The sequence below is a fragment of the Triticum aestivum genome, chromosome 1B, assembly GCF_018294505.1.
Source record: "Triticum aestivum cultivar Chinese Spring chromosome 1B, IWGSC CS RefSeq v2.1, whole genome shotgun sequence".
Lineage (NCBI taxonomy): Eukaryota > Viridiplantae > Streptophyta > Magnoliopsida > Poales > Poaceae > Triticum > Triticum aestivum.
This window is the reverse complement of record NC_057795.1, coordinates 608,073,484-608,093,360: the sequence shown is the minus strand read 5'-3', so window position 1 is coordinate 608,093,360 and position 19,877 is coordinate 608,073,484. Positions and strand designations below refer to the sequence as shown.

Below are 19,877 nucleotides of genomic sequence, written 5' to 3'. Positions count from 1 at the left end.
GGCACCCTCTCTCATTCACACCGCACTTTTTCATGGACCACCAAGGAGGAGTCCCCTGCCAACCGCCCTGCTCTCCACCCTGATCCCCTACCACCGTGTTCGTGCCGATATGCCACCCTATCAAGGGGTAGGAGGTGTGTGCCGCCCGTGATGCGCCACGAGCCAAGAAGGCAGATCCAATCTCTCCTGAGTCCTAAGCCATTACCACGTTGTAACATACAGTTGAATGTCGTGCATTCCACAAAAATATGATTTTTATTGTTGGGCATGCAACTGATACGCCACCGTGTCTGTCTTTTTTGCGGTAAAACTTCTGATCTAGTCATCATCAATCATGATAGTAAAACAAAGCCCAGAAATAATAAAAATTACATCCAGATCCGTAGACCACATAGCGATGACTACAAACACTGAAGCGAGCGGAAGGCGCACCGCTGTCATTGCCCCTCCCTCACTGGAGCCGAGCAAAACTTGTTCTAGTAGACAGCCGGGAAGTCGTTGTGCTAAGGCCCTATAGGACTAGCGCACCAGAACAGCAACCTTCGTTGTTGAAGAGAAGTTTAGATCGGAAGGATCCAACCTGTAGACACACGAACACAAACAGACAAATACCGGATCCATGTGGATCCACCGAAGACAAACACCGACCAAATGCCACGAGAACCGCCGGAGACAAGCCTCCACACGCCCATCAATGACGTTGGGAGCACCACCAGGACGGGGCCTAGGCGGGGAGAACCTTATTCCATCTCCAGAGAGTTGTTGCCGCCTCGTCTCTCTGAGTAGGACACAAACCCTAAGAAAAACTCGGAAAAGTATGCAAAAACTAAGCCCTCCCGCAGGCAAAGGCTGGGATCCACCACTCCTCCATGGCCCTAAGGCCATAGGAGATGAGGCAGACCAGCGTCGGCGCCAACGGGAGGCAGAAGAAACCCTAGCGGCGGCTGGGTAGGAACGCTCTTTCCTGGCGGTTAGCTAGGAGCATGTCGCCACCGTGTTTGTTATTAACTCTTGAAGCAATCAAGCAATGCATTTAACCTTCTATCCTAACTAAAAAATTATACAACTTGATGTAAAAGAATGTGAATTGCTCGCTCATGCAATTTGCTGCAAATACATCTCTATCGAAATGCAATTTGTCATGTTTTCTAAAGTAGAAAAATTATTCCGCTCAGACACACATAACTAAATAGAAAAACCTCAACTCCCATCCAGACCCACATTCACATGTGTCGCATGATATAAGCAGGAGGCTCACATGTGTCCACATAATTTTTGATGGGACAAGTGGACATCCTACATAATGCACGTCAATGATAGATTTAGCTAAATTGTTGTGCCAAAACACAATACACTTCAAGTAACACACTATTGATCCTAGTTAATTTCCCCTTGCGTTGCAACGAGAGCATATATATTTTTAGTAATTCAACATTAGTTGTATCTCACATACATATTCAAAATATTCTTGCACACCAGGCTACCTTGGCGACTTCTTTTTTATCGGTAAATCACTCTCCTTTTATTTCTTTATTTTTTTCTTCCAACAAAAAATGTTTCTCACGTGATATGTGAATGGATATATCGACAACCATAATAAAATTTCAAGAGCTAGAAACTCTTTAATCAAAAAATTTAATAATGTATCCATGACGCATTTGACATTGACTCCTTTGTATAAATGTTGCCTTTTCATAGATTTGGTCTTTAAAGATTGATTAGAGATCATTGTGATTGATTATTTCCCATAACGACATTATTAAATCTAGAAAATAAAAATCGGATTAAGTATACCAGTGGGCTAAAACCAGTGGGGGAGGTTTAATCGAAATGGAGGCGACACTACAAACTCACCATTACGTACAGGTCTGTGCCGATTTTGATAGTATGCCGGGCAAAAACCAACCTATTGGTCATAGAAAAATGAAACTGTAAAAAAGAAATCAAAAAACAAAACATAGAAAAAAATGCGTGCACTCGTCAAATGGGCCGACCAACTTTGATTATAGTGAATATTTTGGTAAGATTTGATTTGATTTGGGTATAAGTAGTGGAAGACAAAGAAAGTCTCGATTTAGTTAATAAGATTTGATTTTGAACTGAGTTAATGTGTGATGTTGTTTTGGGGGACCAATTTTGATTATAGTGGATGTTTTTGTAAGATTTGAATAAAACTATTGTTATTGATTTGCCGGCCACATAGAGCGGTATATATAAGAGTTTACAAGCCAACCATACCTATTACAATACGATTAGGACTATTACAATACGACTAGGATTAGGTAACTTGAGAGCCAAATAACAGTCTGACATCCCCCCGCAGTATCAACGGGAGGCTCGATAACGTTGAGACTGGATTGAATATTACAAAAAGATGTAGATGGCAGTCCTTTGGTAAATATATCAGCAAACTGAGCCGTTGAAGGAACATGCAGCACCCGAACTTGTCCAAGAGCCACCTTCTCGCGAACAAAGTGTATATCAATCTCAATATGTTTAGTCCGACGATGTTGAACAGGATTCCCGGACATGTAGACAGCTGATATGTTATCACAATAAACAATGATAGCATGTGGAAGTGGTCGATGCAACTCGGAGAGCAACTGACGAAGCCAGATCGTATCAGCCACAGCATGTGCAACCGCACGATATTCAGCTTCAGCGGACGAGCGGGAGACAGTTACCTGCCTTTTCGAGGACCAAGAAATCAAATTGTCACCAAGAAAAACACAGAAACCGGATGTAGATCGTCGAGTGTCGGGACAACCAGCCCAGTCTGCATCAGAATACGCGGTGAGAGAGGTGGGGGATGAATTGTTTATGTGGAGACCATGATCCAGAGTACCTTTGAGATACCGAAGGATGCGTTTGATATGATTATAGTGAGGAATTCGAGGATCATGCATATAGAGACAAGCTTGTTGGACAGCAAAAGAGATTTCAGGACGAGTGATGGTAAGATACTGGAGAGCACCGGCAAGACTGTGATAAAGAGTGGGATCAGAGAAAGAATCACCATTGGCTGAAAGTTTGAAACTAGTGTCGACAGGAGTATCGGAAGGATGACAGTCTAGCATACCAGCACGATTGAGAAGATCCAGAATGTATTGACGCTGGGAAAGAAACAGACTAGATGAATCACGAATCACTGCAATACCTAAAAAATGGTGAAGAAGACCAAGATCGGTCATAGAAAACTCAGAACGTAGATGAGTAATAATGCGGTCCAAAAAAGTTTGAGAAGAAGCAGTGAGAATGATATCATCAACATAAAGAAGTAAGTAGGCAATGTCAGAATTATGATGATAGACAAAGAGAGAGGCGTCAGAAAGAGAGGGAATAAAGCCTATGGTTTGAATAAATGAAGAAAAGCGTTGAAACCATGCACGGGGAGCTTGTTTGAGACCATAGAGAAATTTTTGAAGAAGACAAACATGGTTGGGATAGGAAGGGTCTTCAAAACCAAGAGGTTGCTGACAATAGACGGTCTCTTGAAGAGAACCATGAAGAAAGGCATTTTTTACGTCTAATTGGTGAATAGGCCAGGTGGAGGAGACAGCAAGGCTGAGAACAGTGCGTATGGTACTGGGCTTAACTACAGGAGAAAAGGTTTCATCGTAATCAATACCATGCTGTTGGGAATAGCCTCGACATACCCAACGTGCTTTGTAGCGGGAAAGAGTACCATCGGAGTGAAACTTCTGGCGAAACACCCACTTACCAGAGACAATGTTGGTGTTGGAAGGGCGAGGAACAAGCTGCCACGTATTATTTTCAGTAAGGGCTGAATATTCTTCTTGCATAGCTGCAGCCCAATTAGGATCAAGAAGTGCGGTTTTGTATGATTTGGGAACTTGAGCTAGGGAGACGGTGGCATGAAGGTTGAGACGGTCAATGGGTTGACGAAAACCCGATTTGGAACGAGTGCGCATAGAATGATCATTGACTGCTGGGATAGTGGGAACAGCGCGAACATGAAGAGGAGCTACACTGGTGTCCGGCACAGCGGAAGATGCGGACAATGGAGGGGATGGTGGCGGATCGGCATGAGTGGGTGATGGTGCCGAAGGGGATGATGGCGAATCGACATGAGTGGGTGATGGTGCAGATGGGGAAGGAGGCGGGTCATGGGTGGGAGTTGGCGATGTGTCAAAAAAGGCAGTGACATTTGGTTGGTTTGGGGAAGAGGTATTTAGAGAGGCAGTGGCATTTGGTTGATTTGGGGAAGAGGTATTTAGAGATTGAGACGTCAAGAGAGGTGCATAGAAAGGGAAACGTGTAGGAGGAAGGCTAGGTGTGGATGTAGTGGTGTGTGATGGAGTAGGACGTTGAGCAAATGGAAAGATGTGTTCGGCGAAGGTGACATGCCGAGACACAAGAACCCGACCGGTGTATAAGTCAAGGCAGCGATAGCCTTTGTGCTCATCCGAAAAACCGAGGAGAAAACAAGGGAGAGAGCGGGGAGAGAGCTTATGAGCAGCGGTAGCGGAAGTGTTAGGAAAACAGAGACAACCGAAAACACGAATGTCGGAGTAGTTTGGATGGCACAGAAACAGAGAAAAATAGGGGGTGATATTGGGATTGGCTTTGGTAGGACGGATATTGAGAAGATATGTAGCGGTGTGGAGAGCCTCAGCCCAGTATTGGGGTGGCATGAAAGATTGAAGAAGAAGGGTACGGATAATATCATTGATAGTACGAAGAGAACGTTCAGCTTTGCCATTTTGAGGAGAAGTGTAGGGACAAGAAAAACGGAGAAGAATGCCATGGTTAAGAAAGAAGGTGCGATTTTTAATATTATCAAATTCACGACCATTATCACATTGGATGAAGCGAATAGGGAGGAAGAAGTGCACAGAGACGTATCGCTGAAAATTGAGAAAGAGAGCGTGAACGTCGGATTTGTTGCGTAGAGGAAAGGTCCAGACAAAATGTGTAAAATCATCTAATATGACAAGATAGTATTTAAAACCAGAGACACTAGCAATAGGCGATGTCCAAAGATCGCAATGTATTAATTCAAAAGGATAAGTGCTTGAAGAACTAGACGAACTAAAAGGAAGACGCACATGCTTGCCTAATTGACAGGACTCACAAGCTGAAGAATCGTGAGAATCTCTATTACAAGGTATGGTAAATTCACTAAGAACAGATGCTAAAACTGCAGGGTTGGGATGCCCTAAACGCCGATGCCAGAGATCGACAGATGCCAGCATGGAGGTTGGAGAAGCGGCAGCAGGAACACCATTGAGAGAGTATAAGTCACCGGAGCTATTGAACCGCGCGATCTCGACCTTGGTCTGATAATCCTTCATAGATAAGCCAAAGGGGTCAAATTCGACAGAAACAAGATTGTCTCACGTGAATTGACGAACAGAAATTAAATTTTTGATAAGGGCAGGAGCAACAAGTACATCACGAAGAAGAAGAGGTTTAGTGGTGGAGGGAAGTTGAGCCTGACCAACACAGTAGATGGGGATAGAAGAACCGTCACCGAGGGTGATGGATTTAAAGAGGGGTGAAGTGCAAGAGGAGAGAAACGTACTATTTGCAGACATATGACTAGAAGCACCGGAATCGAAAATCCAATCCGTACCTGTGTTGCCTTGGGCGGCAAAATTATTCATGGCCTGGATGAAGGCGGCTTAGTCCCGGCTTGGCGGTGCAGCAGAGGTCGGTGTTGGCAGCAGAGCCGGCTGGTACGACGGCGAGGACAGTAGGGCCGGCGATGGAGTGTAGTAGTGACCTCCGTCAGCATAGTAGGGAGCGCCATATGTTGGAGCAGCATGGTAGGCATGGGCCGGCTGGCGAGGCATGAGGAATCCTGGAGCACCAGTGTGGGGCCACACGCCGGGCTGCCAGGCACCGGTATAAGCTGGTGGAGCGCCTAGGGGAGCCGGAGCGGACCATGACATAGGCCAAGCTTGGACGAGCCCCTTCCAGGGATCATGTGGAGGACGCCAAGGCGTAGCTGCTGGTGGCGTACTTGGAGCTGGCGAAGGTGGAGGAGTAGGCGCCGAGCGCATCGAAGGTGGCCTGTAGATGGGGTTCTTGCCGCGATAATTAGGGCTGGGACGCCAGCCCGGCGGCGGAGCGGACGCTGCCGGGGAGGGAGGTGGCGCCAATGGTAGTAGTTGTGGGAGTTGAGATCGAGGGTGATGGGGATATAAGGACTAATATCCGAGATTGTATCGGTGAGGGAGAGCACCGGGGGCATAGGTGGTGGTAGTAGAGCTAGGGTAGAGGAGGAGGAAGCTGTGGCGGCGGCGCGGGCGAGGGTAGCGGCCCGGCGCTCAAAGTAGCTGGGCGGCGGCAGCGGTGATGGGGTGGGCGGCGGAGCCATACCCTAGGACCAGGAACTCTAAGATACCATGTAAGATTTGAATAAAACTATTGTTATTGATTTGCCGGCCACATAGAGCGGTATATATAAGAGTTTACAAGCCAACCATACCTATTACAATACGACTAGGACTATTACAATACGACTAGGATTAGGTAACTTGAGAGCCAAGTAATAGTCTAACAGTTTTGTTAAGATTTGATTTGGTTCGGGTATAAGTAGTGAAATACAAGGAAAGTTTAGATTTAGTTCATTTGAATGAGTTAATGTGTGATTTTTTTGGAAAGTGTCGATTTGATTGAGTTAATGCACACATCAAATGGACCGATCCAAATTTTCTACGCTTGAGCGAAAGGCCGCTTGCAGGACACTCGTTGGCGTAATATAGGGTTTGCCGAGGGATTGGTGGAAGTGAGGCGAAACTACCAACTCCCCCTTTCGGAGTAGAGAATTGGCATTAAAAGTTAGTACCCCTCTATTTACTTATACAAGGCCACTATGGAAAATATCCTTTCCATCTATACAAGGGTATCAACAATAATCGAGAGAAAAGTTAATGATATTTCCCTGTATTAATAACCTATTTAATACTTGCATGCATGCAGTCATAATGACACTCCACTCAACTTTCAGTCTATATAAAAATGGAGGGTGTGTAAGGCCTTCCACTATGTAGGCCAAAAATGATGCCAAATTTGCTTTTTGGACATTTGGCACCGATGCCCTATGTTGCCAAGCCGATGCCAAATAAAAATTTCTGGGCACCGGAGCACCTACATGCTCCGAAGCCAAATCTTTCAATCAAATAAATTAAGCACGATGTACGTGCAGTGGGCCAGGAAGAGCGCAGTGAGGCAGGAAGGAGAGACGCTGACAGTGGGATGTCTTGGTCTGGTCTATACTATTTTATATATGTGGGCCAGAATTTCAATCGATGCCTAATTCTCAACGTTGTGTGGGCGGTGCTAAATATTCTGTATCTGGCATCGATGTGTAGGTGGCAAACTTTTCAGACTTTTGGCACCTAACACATAGTGGAAGGCCTAAGATAGATGGTTCTTTTTTCTGTGGAATGAACCCACCGGGTTCAAGTCCTATACTTGGCACTCTGTAGGGTTGAGCGTATGTGAGCATCTATGTTAAAAAATGTCAGTATGTTGACTTGTCACTATTGGTTACATTACACGTTCTTGGTGAACTCATTATGTTCAGTTGCCACCATTAGTTTCATCTTTTCGCTCTAATTTTACATTTTAGTAGGATTTATTTATTTTCCTGCTATTTTTTATTTGACTTCACTTTTTGTAAAACAAAGACATATTTGTTATAAAGATTCACAGAAGTACAAAGCACCTTAAACATATGGAAATTATATTAAGTTCTCTGAAACAGTCTGACCTTGTTCATGACAGTCTGGAAATCTTCATGCGCATGTCCCTAAGAACCAACGCCTCGGTCCGCATTCGTTGAAGTTGAACCCCCTTAATCAATGCAATGAACGTGAACCTGACACCAAATCTCATTGTCACGTACGCAAGTCGAGAAACCCTAACCTCGCCGCTCCGAGGAGCCGGCAGGAATCTATGTCGGAACTCCATCTAATCTAATATGTCCCGACAGACAAACTTGAGGAGGATCAAAGACCAGAAGACCAACTCGAAGGTAAAGTGTAGCCATCCGCTCAAGTGTCGCCTCTACAAGGACTGAAACCCTAACCTACCTACTAGCTGGAGCCGGGGCACCAGGACTTCACTCCCCACCTCAGGCTGCCGGAGCGACAGGCAGAGAGGATGCGATCCACGTGCTCACGTGCGGAGATTGTGAGGAGGGAGGCTTTACTCTAGTCAACCAACTTCAAAAACTTCTAAAAAATGCCTGGTCAGCTAAACTTTTAGCACGTCAAAATCACACCTAAGTAGATCAATAACCATAGGCTTTCGGTTTTCCTCACCAGCAAAAACTGAAAAGGTCACCCGCAAAAAAAAGCAAAAAAAGAAAAAAGAAAATAAAAGAAAGAGGCCTGGCCAGCTAAACTTCTAGCACCTGACACCTAACTAGATCAAAAAATGGTGCACAGCAAAAAAGTGAGAAGAATCGGATGAATCACACAGCACAGAAGTGGTGACCTCCACCTAGTAAATTCCTATTGGTGCCCGGTGTCAGTAGGCCTGGAACATTCCTCCTCACTGACCTGATCACCACGCTCCATGCACTGATATTTCCATGCCCAATACGGCAACAGGTGTACATCAATTTACAAAGAAAAAAATGTATTGTTTTTCTTCTATTTCCAGACAATAAATATGCTATAAACGACAAATCATGGACATCCCAGCTTCATATCCATGTGTACAATTCTAGACAGATAAGTCTGTTCCTTGCTCATGTACTAGAAGGCGATCAACAAATTTTTACTAGAGAAGAAGAAAAGAGAAGAGAAGAACGGTGAGCCAAAAAGAAAAAAGGTGTATGGAGAACCATCTAATACAATGGCCAATGGCGGATCAGTAGTTCTTATCTTATTGGTTTAGCAGATCAAGGGTCTGCAGCAGCACAGGCCTGAACCGGTTGCAGTCAAGCCTGACATTCTGCTTGTCCATGAAGGTCTCCTTGATGAACTCGAACCCCTTGTGGAAAGCCAGCGGGTTCTTGAAGATCTCATGGTCCAGCGGGTACTGGTCGGTGAGGCTGCTCTCGTGCACGGCGATGCTGTACTGTTTGTACCGCAGGCCCATCTGCTCCGCCGGGTCGCCGAAATCGATCCGGCACACGCCCTCTATGCCACCCCACGGCACGATCTGGATCAAGGTGGCATTGTGTGGCAGGAACACACAGTTTGTGAGCCCGGCACCATGGACACCCATCATCACATCCACAGAGTTCACCACCTTGGAGAACTGGGAGAGGTCGGAGCTCACATTGGCTTCCTCGACCACGACCTCGAAACCCAGCCCCTCGGCCATTGCGATGATCTCCGGGAGGTTGAGGAACATTCTTGTTCTCTGCCTTGAGATGATGAGCAGTCTCGGCTTGGCCTTGGGGATCTCGCCGAGCGCAGACACGGCCTCCCTAGGCAACTCATACGTCCTGCGCATGAATCTGTTGAAATCCACCATGGTGTAGTTGTGAGGAGCCTTGGAGGGGTCAATGGTGAACTCCATGTAAGCATGAAGGCCAACAATGGCATGCTTGACACAATGCACATCAGTATCTTTGTTGAAATCAATCAAGGGGTAGTTGGATAGCTTCTTAAACACCACATGGTACTTCCTTGTCCACCAAATTGCCATATCTGTGATGAGGAACTGGACCTCGCCATTGAACTCGCTTGCCGTCGTGAAGAGGGGGACAAGCGCGTCGGTGAAGTCGTGGAACAGATTTCCGGTGTATCCAGTCAGAGCAAAGACCACGACGGGCACATTGTGGTACTTGGTACACTCAGGTGCCACTTTGCTTGATTTCACCGTCAGCTCTGTAACTTTGCTGAGGCAGAGCTCATCACCTTTACGAGGGTAGGGCTTAAGTTTCCATAGCTCGTTTCTCTTTGAGCTGGCAGGTTCCATGTACATCACCGAACTCGCATTCGGGTGAATCCTGATGTTGCCCCGCATCTCGCAGACATTAGCTCTGAAGTTTGAGAAATCACAAAGTGGTTTGCTCCCCCATTCCGCGTCATCCCAATCTGCAGGATGCATGAAGTATATAGCTGAATCAGAGGAAACAGAAAGAGTTGGACATATGCATATGCCAATATCTCATCAGCCTAAAGATGACTCAATAGAACAGTGTGCTCTGAATTAGGAACAAGACCAGCAGATTCAAATGAACATATGATGAATTTGATCTCATGGCATATGTTTTCATTTTGTACTACCTTGTTGCTGAGATCCATCGCTTTTGCCGGCGACCATTTCAAGCTTATTTTCTGTTTCCGGTCTGCTATCTGCAGACACATCAGTAGAGTCAAGTCAGCACACCCACCAGAAGAGCAAGCAAGTACCATCACAGTCATTAATTAACAATTCTCAAGCAGCTAATTACCAACAGCTAGACCAAGAAACATGAGAAGTACTATGAATCAGCTACCTTGCTGCTTGGCATTGTCGCCGTCCTCGGCGTCACGGATGGTATAGTTAGAGACGGTTGGGAGGGTCACCTTGCGATGCCCTTTCTTCTCCCCTTCACCTCCACCACTGCCTAAAAGATGGTAAAGTTCACGCATAAAGCAGGAAGTTGAGCATCGTTTCAAGGAGGCCAAATCTGTTGCAATCTGGAGCCCGTGGATGGGATCGCAAGGCAACAAGCTCGGTGGGCATCGGACAAAGAAATTATTGAGGGATTCGAGGGCAACCGCTCACCTAACAGCCGGGATTCAGGCTCCTTTTTGCCGCTCTGCTGAGGATCGCGGACGGTGTGCGCCCTCTCCTCCGAGTCTTTGGTGGTCGCTGTCGCCGAGGGACATCTCAGTCGAGAAATTCCAAGATAAAACAGTACTTTGCTAGGCTAACTAATTGAGGCTAGGCCCCAGGAATTGATTTGGAGGTGGTTAATTGGGTGGAACCTTTGGTGTTGGCGTTGGCCTCGGCGTCTTCGAAGTCGTCCAGCGGCTTGGGGTCCTGGGCGGCGGCGGATCTCTGGGCGGGGTCGGCGGTGGCGTCGGCGTCGGTGGCCTGGCGGATCAGGAGCGAGCGCGGCGCCTCGTCCACCGACAGCCGGCCGTTCACTGCGAATGGGGGCGAGCGGGCGCTCCGGTCAGTTACCATTTTACCAGCGGGCGAATGATTCCTTGCTTGGTTGCAAGAAGGAAATGAAGAATCGAAGGAGGAAAGAAAGAAAGGAAGAAAGAATCGTGGGGTGAGTGCGGCGTGCGTACGGTTGAAGAGCGGGGCGTCGGGCTTGGAGAGGACGACGAAGGTGAGGGTGACGAGGAAGAAGCCGATGACGAGCACGAGCAGGCGCAGCCGCCGCGACTCCTGCCGCAGGCTCCGCACCAGCTTCGCCCGCTCCACCGCCTTCATCGCCGCCGCTCGATCCCTCCTTCCCCCCCTCCTCCGACCAAGCTCGCGCGCGCGCTCCTGGCTGGCTGGCTGCCTAGCTAGATGCGGGGCAGCCGAAGAGAGGAAGAGGAAGGCGGGCGCCCCTCCTCCGGCCCAGATCCGGCGGTGGAGCTGGCCGGATGCGTGGAGGAGCTCGGTGGGGACGGAACCGGGGAGGGAATGAACGGGCAGGCAGAGGCAGACACAGTGGGGAGGGGAGGCGTGAGTTAGGCTGCTCGCGCTCGTGCTCTGCTCTGCTCTTGTGCTGCCGGGTGTGTGTGTGTGTAGGGTGGGGCTGGGGGGCCAAGTTGTGGGGTGTGGACGAGGGGAAGGAGCGCAGACCGCCGCTTTTGGTTTGGATCGGCAGCTTTCCTTTCCCGGGCCTGGTGGCCCTTATCATTCCCGCATGTCCCTCCCTTCTTTCCAGCCACCCGGCTTTCCTCGTCTCACAAAATAAATTAAATCACTACTAGAAAAACCACCGGCATACCATGGATGGCACCACACCCTACACGTTGCGGCCACCAGACCAGACCGACGGCCCAGATCAGCGCTTGGCCTCGTCAAGGAGTAGGCTTCCCTCCCTGTCACTCCTGTTACTAGCATCCATCTGCCGACGGGTCGACGCCGACGCCGCTCTGCGTCTGGCCGCGTGCCGGCCTCATCAATCCCGCTCGCCTCTGGCGCGGTCCAAGCGGTGACGCTTGTCCGCGTGGTTGTTGTGGCTGCCGATCAGATCCGATCTCAGCTCAGCTGGCCTCTGGGTCTCCATTCGTTCATCCGGCGCCGGTTGTCGGCTCGCCCCCGCCTCGTGCGCGCGTCCAATTCGTCGCCTCCGCCGATCACGCCGCGCGCTCTCTGGCCGGGGACGCGCGCCTCCGGTCCTGACTTTCCGATGTAGCTGGACTGCGGTGGAGCCAGCCGGTGTGCCGTGTGCGGTGCAGCAAAATCCTCGTCGTGTTCGCACTTTGCCGCGCCTTTGGAATTGGATCGTAGCACAACGATTTATCATGTTGTTTTCTAGCACAAACTTTTCCCCGTTTTGGGAACGTGCTGCCTGCGGGTCAGTTTCTTCAGCCTCTGAGTTCCGTTCGTGATAAGACCGTCGGTGATAAGCATGTCGATCTACTTTGGCTGCCGGCTCGGACCCCCATTGATTGATCGATCGATCATCGGAACGTGCCACCCAAGTCCAGGCGACAAACAGGGAGAGCTGCTCGCTGTTCATCCACTCACTGTCCCCCTTTCGGAAATTCTGGCCACTAGTTCGGCACGAATTTGTTGTTCCTTACCACGAACGAAAGGGACCTGATGACCCGATGCGCCACGGGTGATCGACGCTGACATGCGTCCACACCGGTCAAATATGGGCTGGACAGCGACGGCGAAGGTTATCCCGCTGGTTGGTACAGGGCGGTGGTTAGTTAAACAACGGACCTAGTACTAGCTCACAGCTAGATCCCCTTTGCGCCTCGGTGGCTCGGCCGTTTGCGGCGGAGCAGCTGGGGCCGGCGCTGCGCCGCCGCCGCGGGCCGACGCTCCGACGAACGGCGATCCGCGTCGACGGCGGGGCGCGCTTTTCGGTTGATCCTGTCTCACATAGAGAATGGTAAAACGGGAGACATCCTTCTGTGCGTGAGTGCATCGCGGCTCGCCAGAGGTTAAACAACAACCAAGCACGTGGGTGACGGGTTATTATAATTAACTGAACACAGGAGTATCTTTCTTGTACAAGTGTCTATCTCATGATAACCAAGGCATTTACCGAAACCAACATAGATTAGTCCGAGGGCTTAAACATATTACTTGGCTGATCGCGTCAGACTGGCGTATCATGCAGTCGGGCACATGCGCATGTGCCCCGCAAGAAAGAAAGGGCCGTGTACATGTGTGGCCACGTGTGAGCGTACGAACTGCTGCTCCACGGAGGAATATATGTGAAATCAACTTGCTGTGCATAAAAAGTGTGAAGTTCACAAATAAGTACATAGCAGCGTCCTGGAAATAACATCGAACCACAATCCACATCTTTTGTGTGGGCACATTAGTTGTAGTACAACTGTGTACTACTTTTATAATGATAATAGTAGTACATTCCCTCGAATTCATCGATAAATGGCATTTAAGACAGAACTTTGAACAGGCGTCTTTTGGAACTTTGAATGTTAATGTCGGTTGGATATTCTGATTGGAAATTAAAAAAGTCATACAAATAATTTGTTTTCATATTAATTTTGAGAATATTTATTATTTTGTTGGTTTTTATACATAGTAGTTGAAAATAGTGATCAAGTTACTTTTTTTAACACGGTACATACGCAAGTGCTCATACATACACGCATACACTCACCCCTATGAACGCGCACACACACCCTTCCCCTATGAGCACCTTCGAGACACTGAGCCGGCATATCATCTTGGGTTTTACAAAATCACCGTAGGTGCCTCGTCGTCGATGAGAACGTCTCCTCCCACTGAAAGCACACCACCGAAAATCCTGAAATAAATCCAGGAATAATGCGAACACCGGGACTTGAACCCTAGTGGGTTGGGATGTCACTGTCCCTCTAACTATCCAATCACAGGTTGGTTCACGTAATCAAGTTACATGTAAAAGCCGTGGCAATATCTAAAATGTCACTTATTTATAAACTGGAAGGAGTATCCTTATACTAAGAAATGGCAGTAATGGTTGGGGGTTAGAATCCTCTGCAATACTGTATGGTGCTGTACAGTCACTGCCATGTGGGACCTGGCCCCACATGTCATCGACACTACAACACCATACGGTATTGCAGAGGATCTCAACCCAATGGTTGGTACGCCTCCAACACGTTAGACAAGTAAGGAAATAATACGTAATAAATGCATGATGCTGAGTAAAGGAAACCAAAAATTAGAAGAGAATAAACAGTACATATTTAATGAGCAAGGACAATTAAGGAAATAATAAAGGTAGTCAATGATATTTATTACTCCCTTTGTAAAACTAATATAAGAGCGTTTAGATTAGTATATAAATTGTTTTCTTCTTATGGTTTTGATTTTCAAATAAGAAGAAAATGACACATATTTATTCTTCTTATGGTTTTGATTTTTAAAGGAGTAAGAAGAAAATGACACATATTTAATGAGTGATGAATTAAGGAAATAATAAAGGTAGTCAATGATATTTATTAGTGTATAACTTGTTTTCTTCTTATGGTTTTGATTTTTAAATAAGAAGAGAATGACACATATTAATTCTTCTTATGGTTTTGATTTTGAAAGGAGTAAGAAGAAAATGACACATACCTAATGAGTGATGACAATTAAGGAAATAATAAAGGCAGTCAGTTATATTTATTAGTATACTAGAACAATGCCCGTGCGTTGTAACGGGATATAAATATTCTGATACGTTAGCTTGTGATTTACCTGTCAATAATAATGCGATTGTGTAAATAAATGTTCATTAAATTCTGCCGGTGAATTCCCTTGTATTTTGATTAGAAGTTCGGTAAGTAAATTAAAATGAAATTGTTTCTGAAGGTAAGTAAATTAAAGTGATTGATTATCATATACATGAAATGTTGGACGAAGGGGCGGTGAGAGAAAAAAAGTGAAATGTGAACCTGTCACGACCCCGATTCTATGCCGCACCGATCTAGCATGTAACACCTCATATCACTTTGTGGCCTCACGCACGGTATTCCCACGAGTGTCGCCTTACCATGCCCGGGACCGTTTGCGCCTTTTGGCACACGTATATGATAGTGTCGCTAGCATCCATATGACAAGAACCTGGGCTGACATGGCTAGTCGTGAACCCGAAGTGACACTAACTTACAGGGACAGACATACATGACCCAGCATCGAACGTGTCGGTCATCAGCGAGTGAATCCGGGCTGTAGCAATTGGGCTAGCAGGACTCCGGTAAACCGGGCTGTACCAGGCTAACAGGACTCCGATGGACACCGCGTGACATTTTCCCGAAGGGACAGACACAGGAACGAAGAAGGACATATGCCGTCCAGCCTAAGTGTTTCGGAGCAGTAGCAAGCTACCAGGGCTCAGTGGAAGCACTAGGAGACATTTCCCGGTAAGAGAGGCTACTAAGGATAAACAACTAGATAGTCAGATCCCACACATAGCAATACACATTACACGTACGCATAACATGCAAGTATGTGCTGTACAACATATCATCACAGTATAACTCAACAACTCGTATAGATAAAGGCTCAGAAGAGCCATCATAGCATTTATTACAAATAGGGGTCACATGACCCAACATTCAGAGCAAACAAGCAACAGGCGGAAGCATTACATGTCTGAGTACAGACATCTACAAATGAAAAAGGCTGAAGAGCCTGACTATCTACATCATCCGGTCAAGATCGTAGCTAAGGTACAAGCTACTTGTCGAAGTCCACAAAGACACTAGTAAGACCGAAGTCTCCGTTGCAAAAACATAAATAAAGCAACATGAGTACAAAGGTACTCAACAAGACTTACATTAGATCCTATCATACATGCATTTGTGTCAAGAGGGTAATGTGGGGTTTAGTTGCAGCAAGCCAGCTTTGACTCAGTGGCTATCCTGTTCTACTACTACGAGAAACTTCTTGAGGTGAGACAACATACACGAGTCCACTAATCACCACACAATACACTACTATGGATTCATCCCTGTCTCCCTACGGGTAAGCCATCCATAGCACTCACACTTGTCTTGAGCATTTTAGAGTATCCACTTCAAGTTGTCTATGTACCATGTAAGCATCCAAGAAGTCCATAACCGCGGACCCGGCTATTCGAATAGATCATGTTAACCCTGCAGGGGTGTACTTCTTCACACATGCTCTCGCCACTTACCGCCATGTACACGTCATGTATCTCGGCAACCTTCAAGCGGAAGCCTGGCGAGGGAGTCGGCCACGACCTGACTAACCACACAAGACTCTAGTCCAGGTTTATCACCTATTCGGGTTCCATCCGCAAGGAGATCCGGCCGGGGTGTCACGCACGGCCCCAAACGATGTGAGCAGGGTTCCCAAGCCCACCATCCGGGTGCCACTTGGTACACCGTGCCACTATGCCTAGTCTGTCCCAAGCCCACCTGGCCGGGTGCCACTTGGTAGACTACTAACACTACCTGCAAACACCAGAAACTAGTTGCGACTCCTGGACAGAGACCAAGTTGGTTAATAAGTCGAGAGGGGCCGAGTTACCGGAACCCAATGTGTGGTAGTATCGAGTCATTGGACAACATACATAGAACTCAGTGCTTAAGGACGGTTCCAGTGAGACAACCCACCATGTACTCCTACATGGCCTCTCACCGCTACCTTTACCAAATCATGTTCACACACTTAACTCTCAGCATCAAAACATATCGTAACACTCCAATTCATTCCCAATGAATCAGACCTGACACAACTCTAAGCAATAGCAGGCATAGCATGGTAGGAACACAACATGGCTCAATCAACTCCTACACATGCTAGTGGGTTTCAACTATTTACTGTGGCAATGACAGGTCATGCAGAGGAATGGGTTCAACTACCGCAGCACAAAGTAGCAGATGAATCGTTGTTGTCCTAATGCAATAACTGAAAGCAGGAGCGAGAGAGTAGGATTGTATCAGAATGAACAAGGGGGTTTGCTTGCCTGGTAGATCAACAAGGAAGGCACTACTCCTCAGACAGGTACTCTGGAACGCTCTCCGGAGCAGGACCTATCGAGAAGGAACGGTGTTGACAATCAATACACAAGCATATGCAACAATATGATGCATGAACATGGCATGAAGATGTGATGCTGTTTGTGCTAATGCTGTTAGCATTCATTTGGTTGAAGTCCATCTGAACCAAGAATTCAAATGCAACTCCAAGTTAGGCCCTTTATAAATGCCATTTTAGTGTTTCACTTATACAGTAGGTATAAGTTGGTTTGTCATGCATGAAACTAGTACAGATGGATAGATTGCATTTTTCTGATAATTTTTCATATATAAATTATTTCAATCTGAGTTACGGTTGAATTTCTATGATTTTTTGAAGTTTGAATCATTTCTGGAATTTCCTGATTAATTTTAAATCCAGAAAAGAATTAACTGCATCAGCACTGCGTCACTGTGACGTCAGCGAGTCAACTGCGGCTGACCAGGTCAAACCTGACCAGTGGGGTCCACACGTCAGTGACTCAGGGTTAAACAGGGTTAGTTTAAGCCTAATTAAAAGATTAGGGCATCGGGGCCCACTGTCAGTGTCAGGGGGGTTAGATTAGGTGGTGATTAGCCGGACCCACCTGACAGGCCGGCGCGGTCAAGGCGGTCAACCCCACCGGCGTTAAGCCGCCGGCGAGGCCCGAAACGGCAGAGCGCCATGGAAACGGGCTACGGTGCCCCGTTCGCAGCGTGGCTGGGCTCGTTCGAGAGCCCAGACCAGCGCGCGTCAGGCGGTGGTGCCAGCCGGGCCTGAGGTGGCCGGAGGCGACAGCGAGGAGCTCGGCCGCGGCGGCCGGAGCTCGGGTGAGGCGCGAGCTGCGCTGTGGTGCGCGTGCAGGAGAGTTGGAGTGCTTGTGTGTGCGTGCGCGATGCAGCGAGGGCGATGGACACGCCCGGTGGACCAAAAGGTCGCCGGAGGCGCGTCGGCGGCGAGCGCAAGCGGCGGCGGGTGCGGTCGAGCTAAGTGCAGTCGCTACGGCGTGCGAGGAGGAGAACGGAGAGGGGAAGGACGAGCGGCAGCTCACAGCTGTTGCAGCAGGCGTCGAAGCGGGCTCGGGGACGGCTGGAGTCGGCGGGGCGGCGAGGACGATCTCCGGCGACCGAAGACGAAGACGGCGGCGATGGCGGCTCTCCAGGGCTTCCCGCGTCGCGTGGCTCGATGGAGAGGTGGACGGCGACGTGGCGGAGCTTCTGAGCTGGTCGGAGAGGCGAGGGAGAGGCGGTGGCTATGGTAACGGCGAGCAGCGGCGACGATGGCGTTCGGCCGTGCGCGTGGGAGAGAAACCAGGGAGGGGGAGGAATGAGAGAGAGGGAGAGAGGTGTGTGGCGTCGCGTGGCGTCGTCCGGGCCATCCAGAGCGACGAGGGGGAGGACATGCAGGCAGGGAGGAGGTGGTGGCGCGACTGCGGCATGCCGTCCACGCAGCTGCTCCTACTGGCAGGAGCTTGAAGAAGCTCCTGTTAGTTGGGCTGGGCCGCCTGCTGGCTGGGCCGGCCTGCTAGGCCGCTGGGCTGCACAGGGGCTGCAGGTAAGTCCAGGTAGGTTTTCCATTTCTTTTTCTTTTCTATTTTTCTGACATTTGTTTTGATTTAATAATAATATTAAATCATTTTATTAACTTATGCCAATTTTTGTAGGAACTAGTGGTATTATTCGAGAGCTCCTCAACAAATGGCATAATTTTTGGACATATGTTATATATATAACAAATATATATCCAATGCAAATATTTATGCATTTATTCCAAATGCCCAAAATAAATACTTATGGGCTCTTAAAAATATTGGTTTGATTTTTATCTCTATCCAATATTTTCAGAGAGAAACATGAGCATTTTCTTGGACCTTTTTGGAGCAATTTTTATTTGGGTCATTTCCCAAAATGATTCTGAGGGTTTCACAAATCCCCATTTCAAATTTAAATGGAATTTAAACATGATGCACAAATTACTAGCTAGCCTCGAGCATACCAGAACTAGGGATGTGACAACTCGCCCCCACTTGAAAGAATCTCGTCCCGAGATTCAGGGGTCGACGGAAAGAAAGTGGGGTACTCCAATCGAAGACGATCTTCTCGCTCCCAAGTAGCTTCTTTGTCGGAATGATGAGACCACTGAACCTTGAGAAACTTAATGTTATGACATCGAGTGACACGCTCTGCTTGATCAAGAATGCGAACCGGGTACTCTCGGTATGTGAGGTTATCTTGGAGATCAAGCGTTTCATGGTCCACTCCGCGGATAGGATCCGAGAAGCAACGCCTGAGTTGAGAGACGTGGAAGACATCATGAACTCGAGAAAGATGTGGGGGTAGTTCCAACTGGTAGGCAACCTCTCATCGTTTAGCGAGAATGCGAAAAGGACCGATGTAACGAGGAGCCAACTTGCCTTTGATACCGAAACGATGGGTACCCTTCAAAGGAGTAACCCGAAGGTAAGCTTTGTCGCCAACTTCATAAGTCATATCCTTATGATGACGATCATACTGGCTCTTTTGACGAGACTGGGCTGTTTTCAAATTCTCATGAATGATGCGAACTTGCTCTTCTGCCTCCTAGATCATGTCCGGTCCAAAGAATTGTCTTTCACCGGTTTCTGACCAGTTCAAAGGTGTTCGACATCTTCGTCCATAGAGAACCTCAAAAGGAGCTTTCTTGAGACTGGATTGATAGCTATTGTTATAAGCAAACTCGGCGAAAGGAAGACATTTCTCCCAATCCATACCGAATGAGATAACGCAAGCTCTAAGAATGTCTTCGAGAATTTGGTTGACCCTTTCCACCTGACC

General features: G+C 47.7%; 1 protein-coding gene across 1 annotated transcript; it reads right to left on the bottom strand.

The window, feature by feature from the left end:
- Positions 1-8,530: 8,530 nt before the first annotated feature.
- On the bottom strand, positions 8,531-11,696 carry LOC123142083 (alpha-1,3-arabinosyltransferase XAT2). The gene is made up of 6 exons (XM_044561107.1): positions 11,217-11,696; positions 10,905-11,066; positions 10,702-10,788; positions 10,430-10,540; positions 10,218-10,286; positions 8,531-10,025 (listed from the first exon to the last, which is right to left on the bottom strand). Exons 1-6 carry the CDS (start codon positions 11,359-11,361, stop codon positions 8,863-8,865), a joined length of 1,737 nt encoding a protein of 578 aa, XP_044417042.1. The 5' UTR covers positions 11,362-11,696; the 3' UTR covers positions 8,531-8,862.
- Between the last annotated feature and the right edge of the window lie 8,181 nt (positions 11,697-19,877).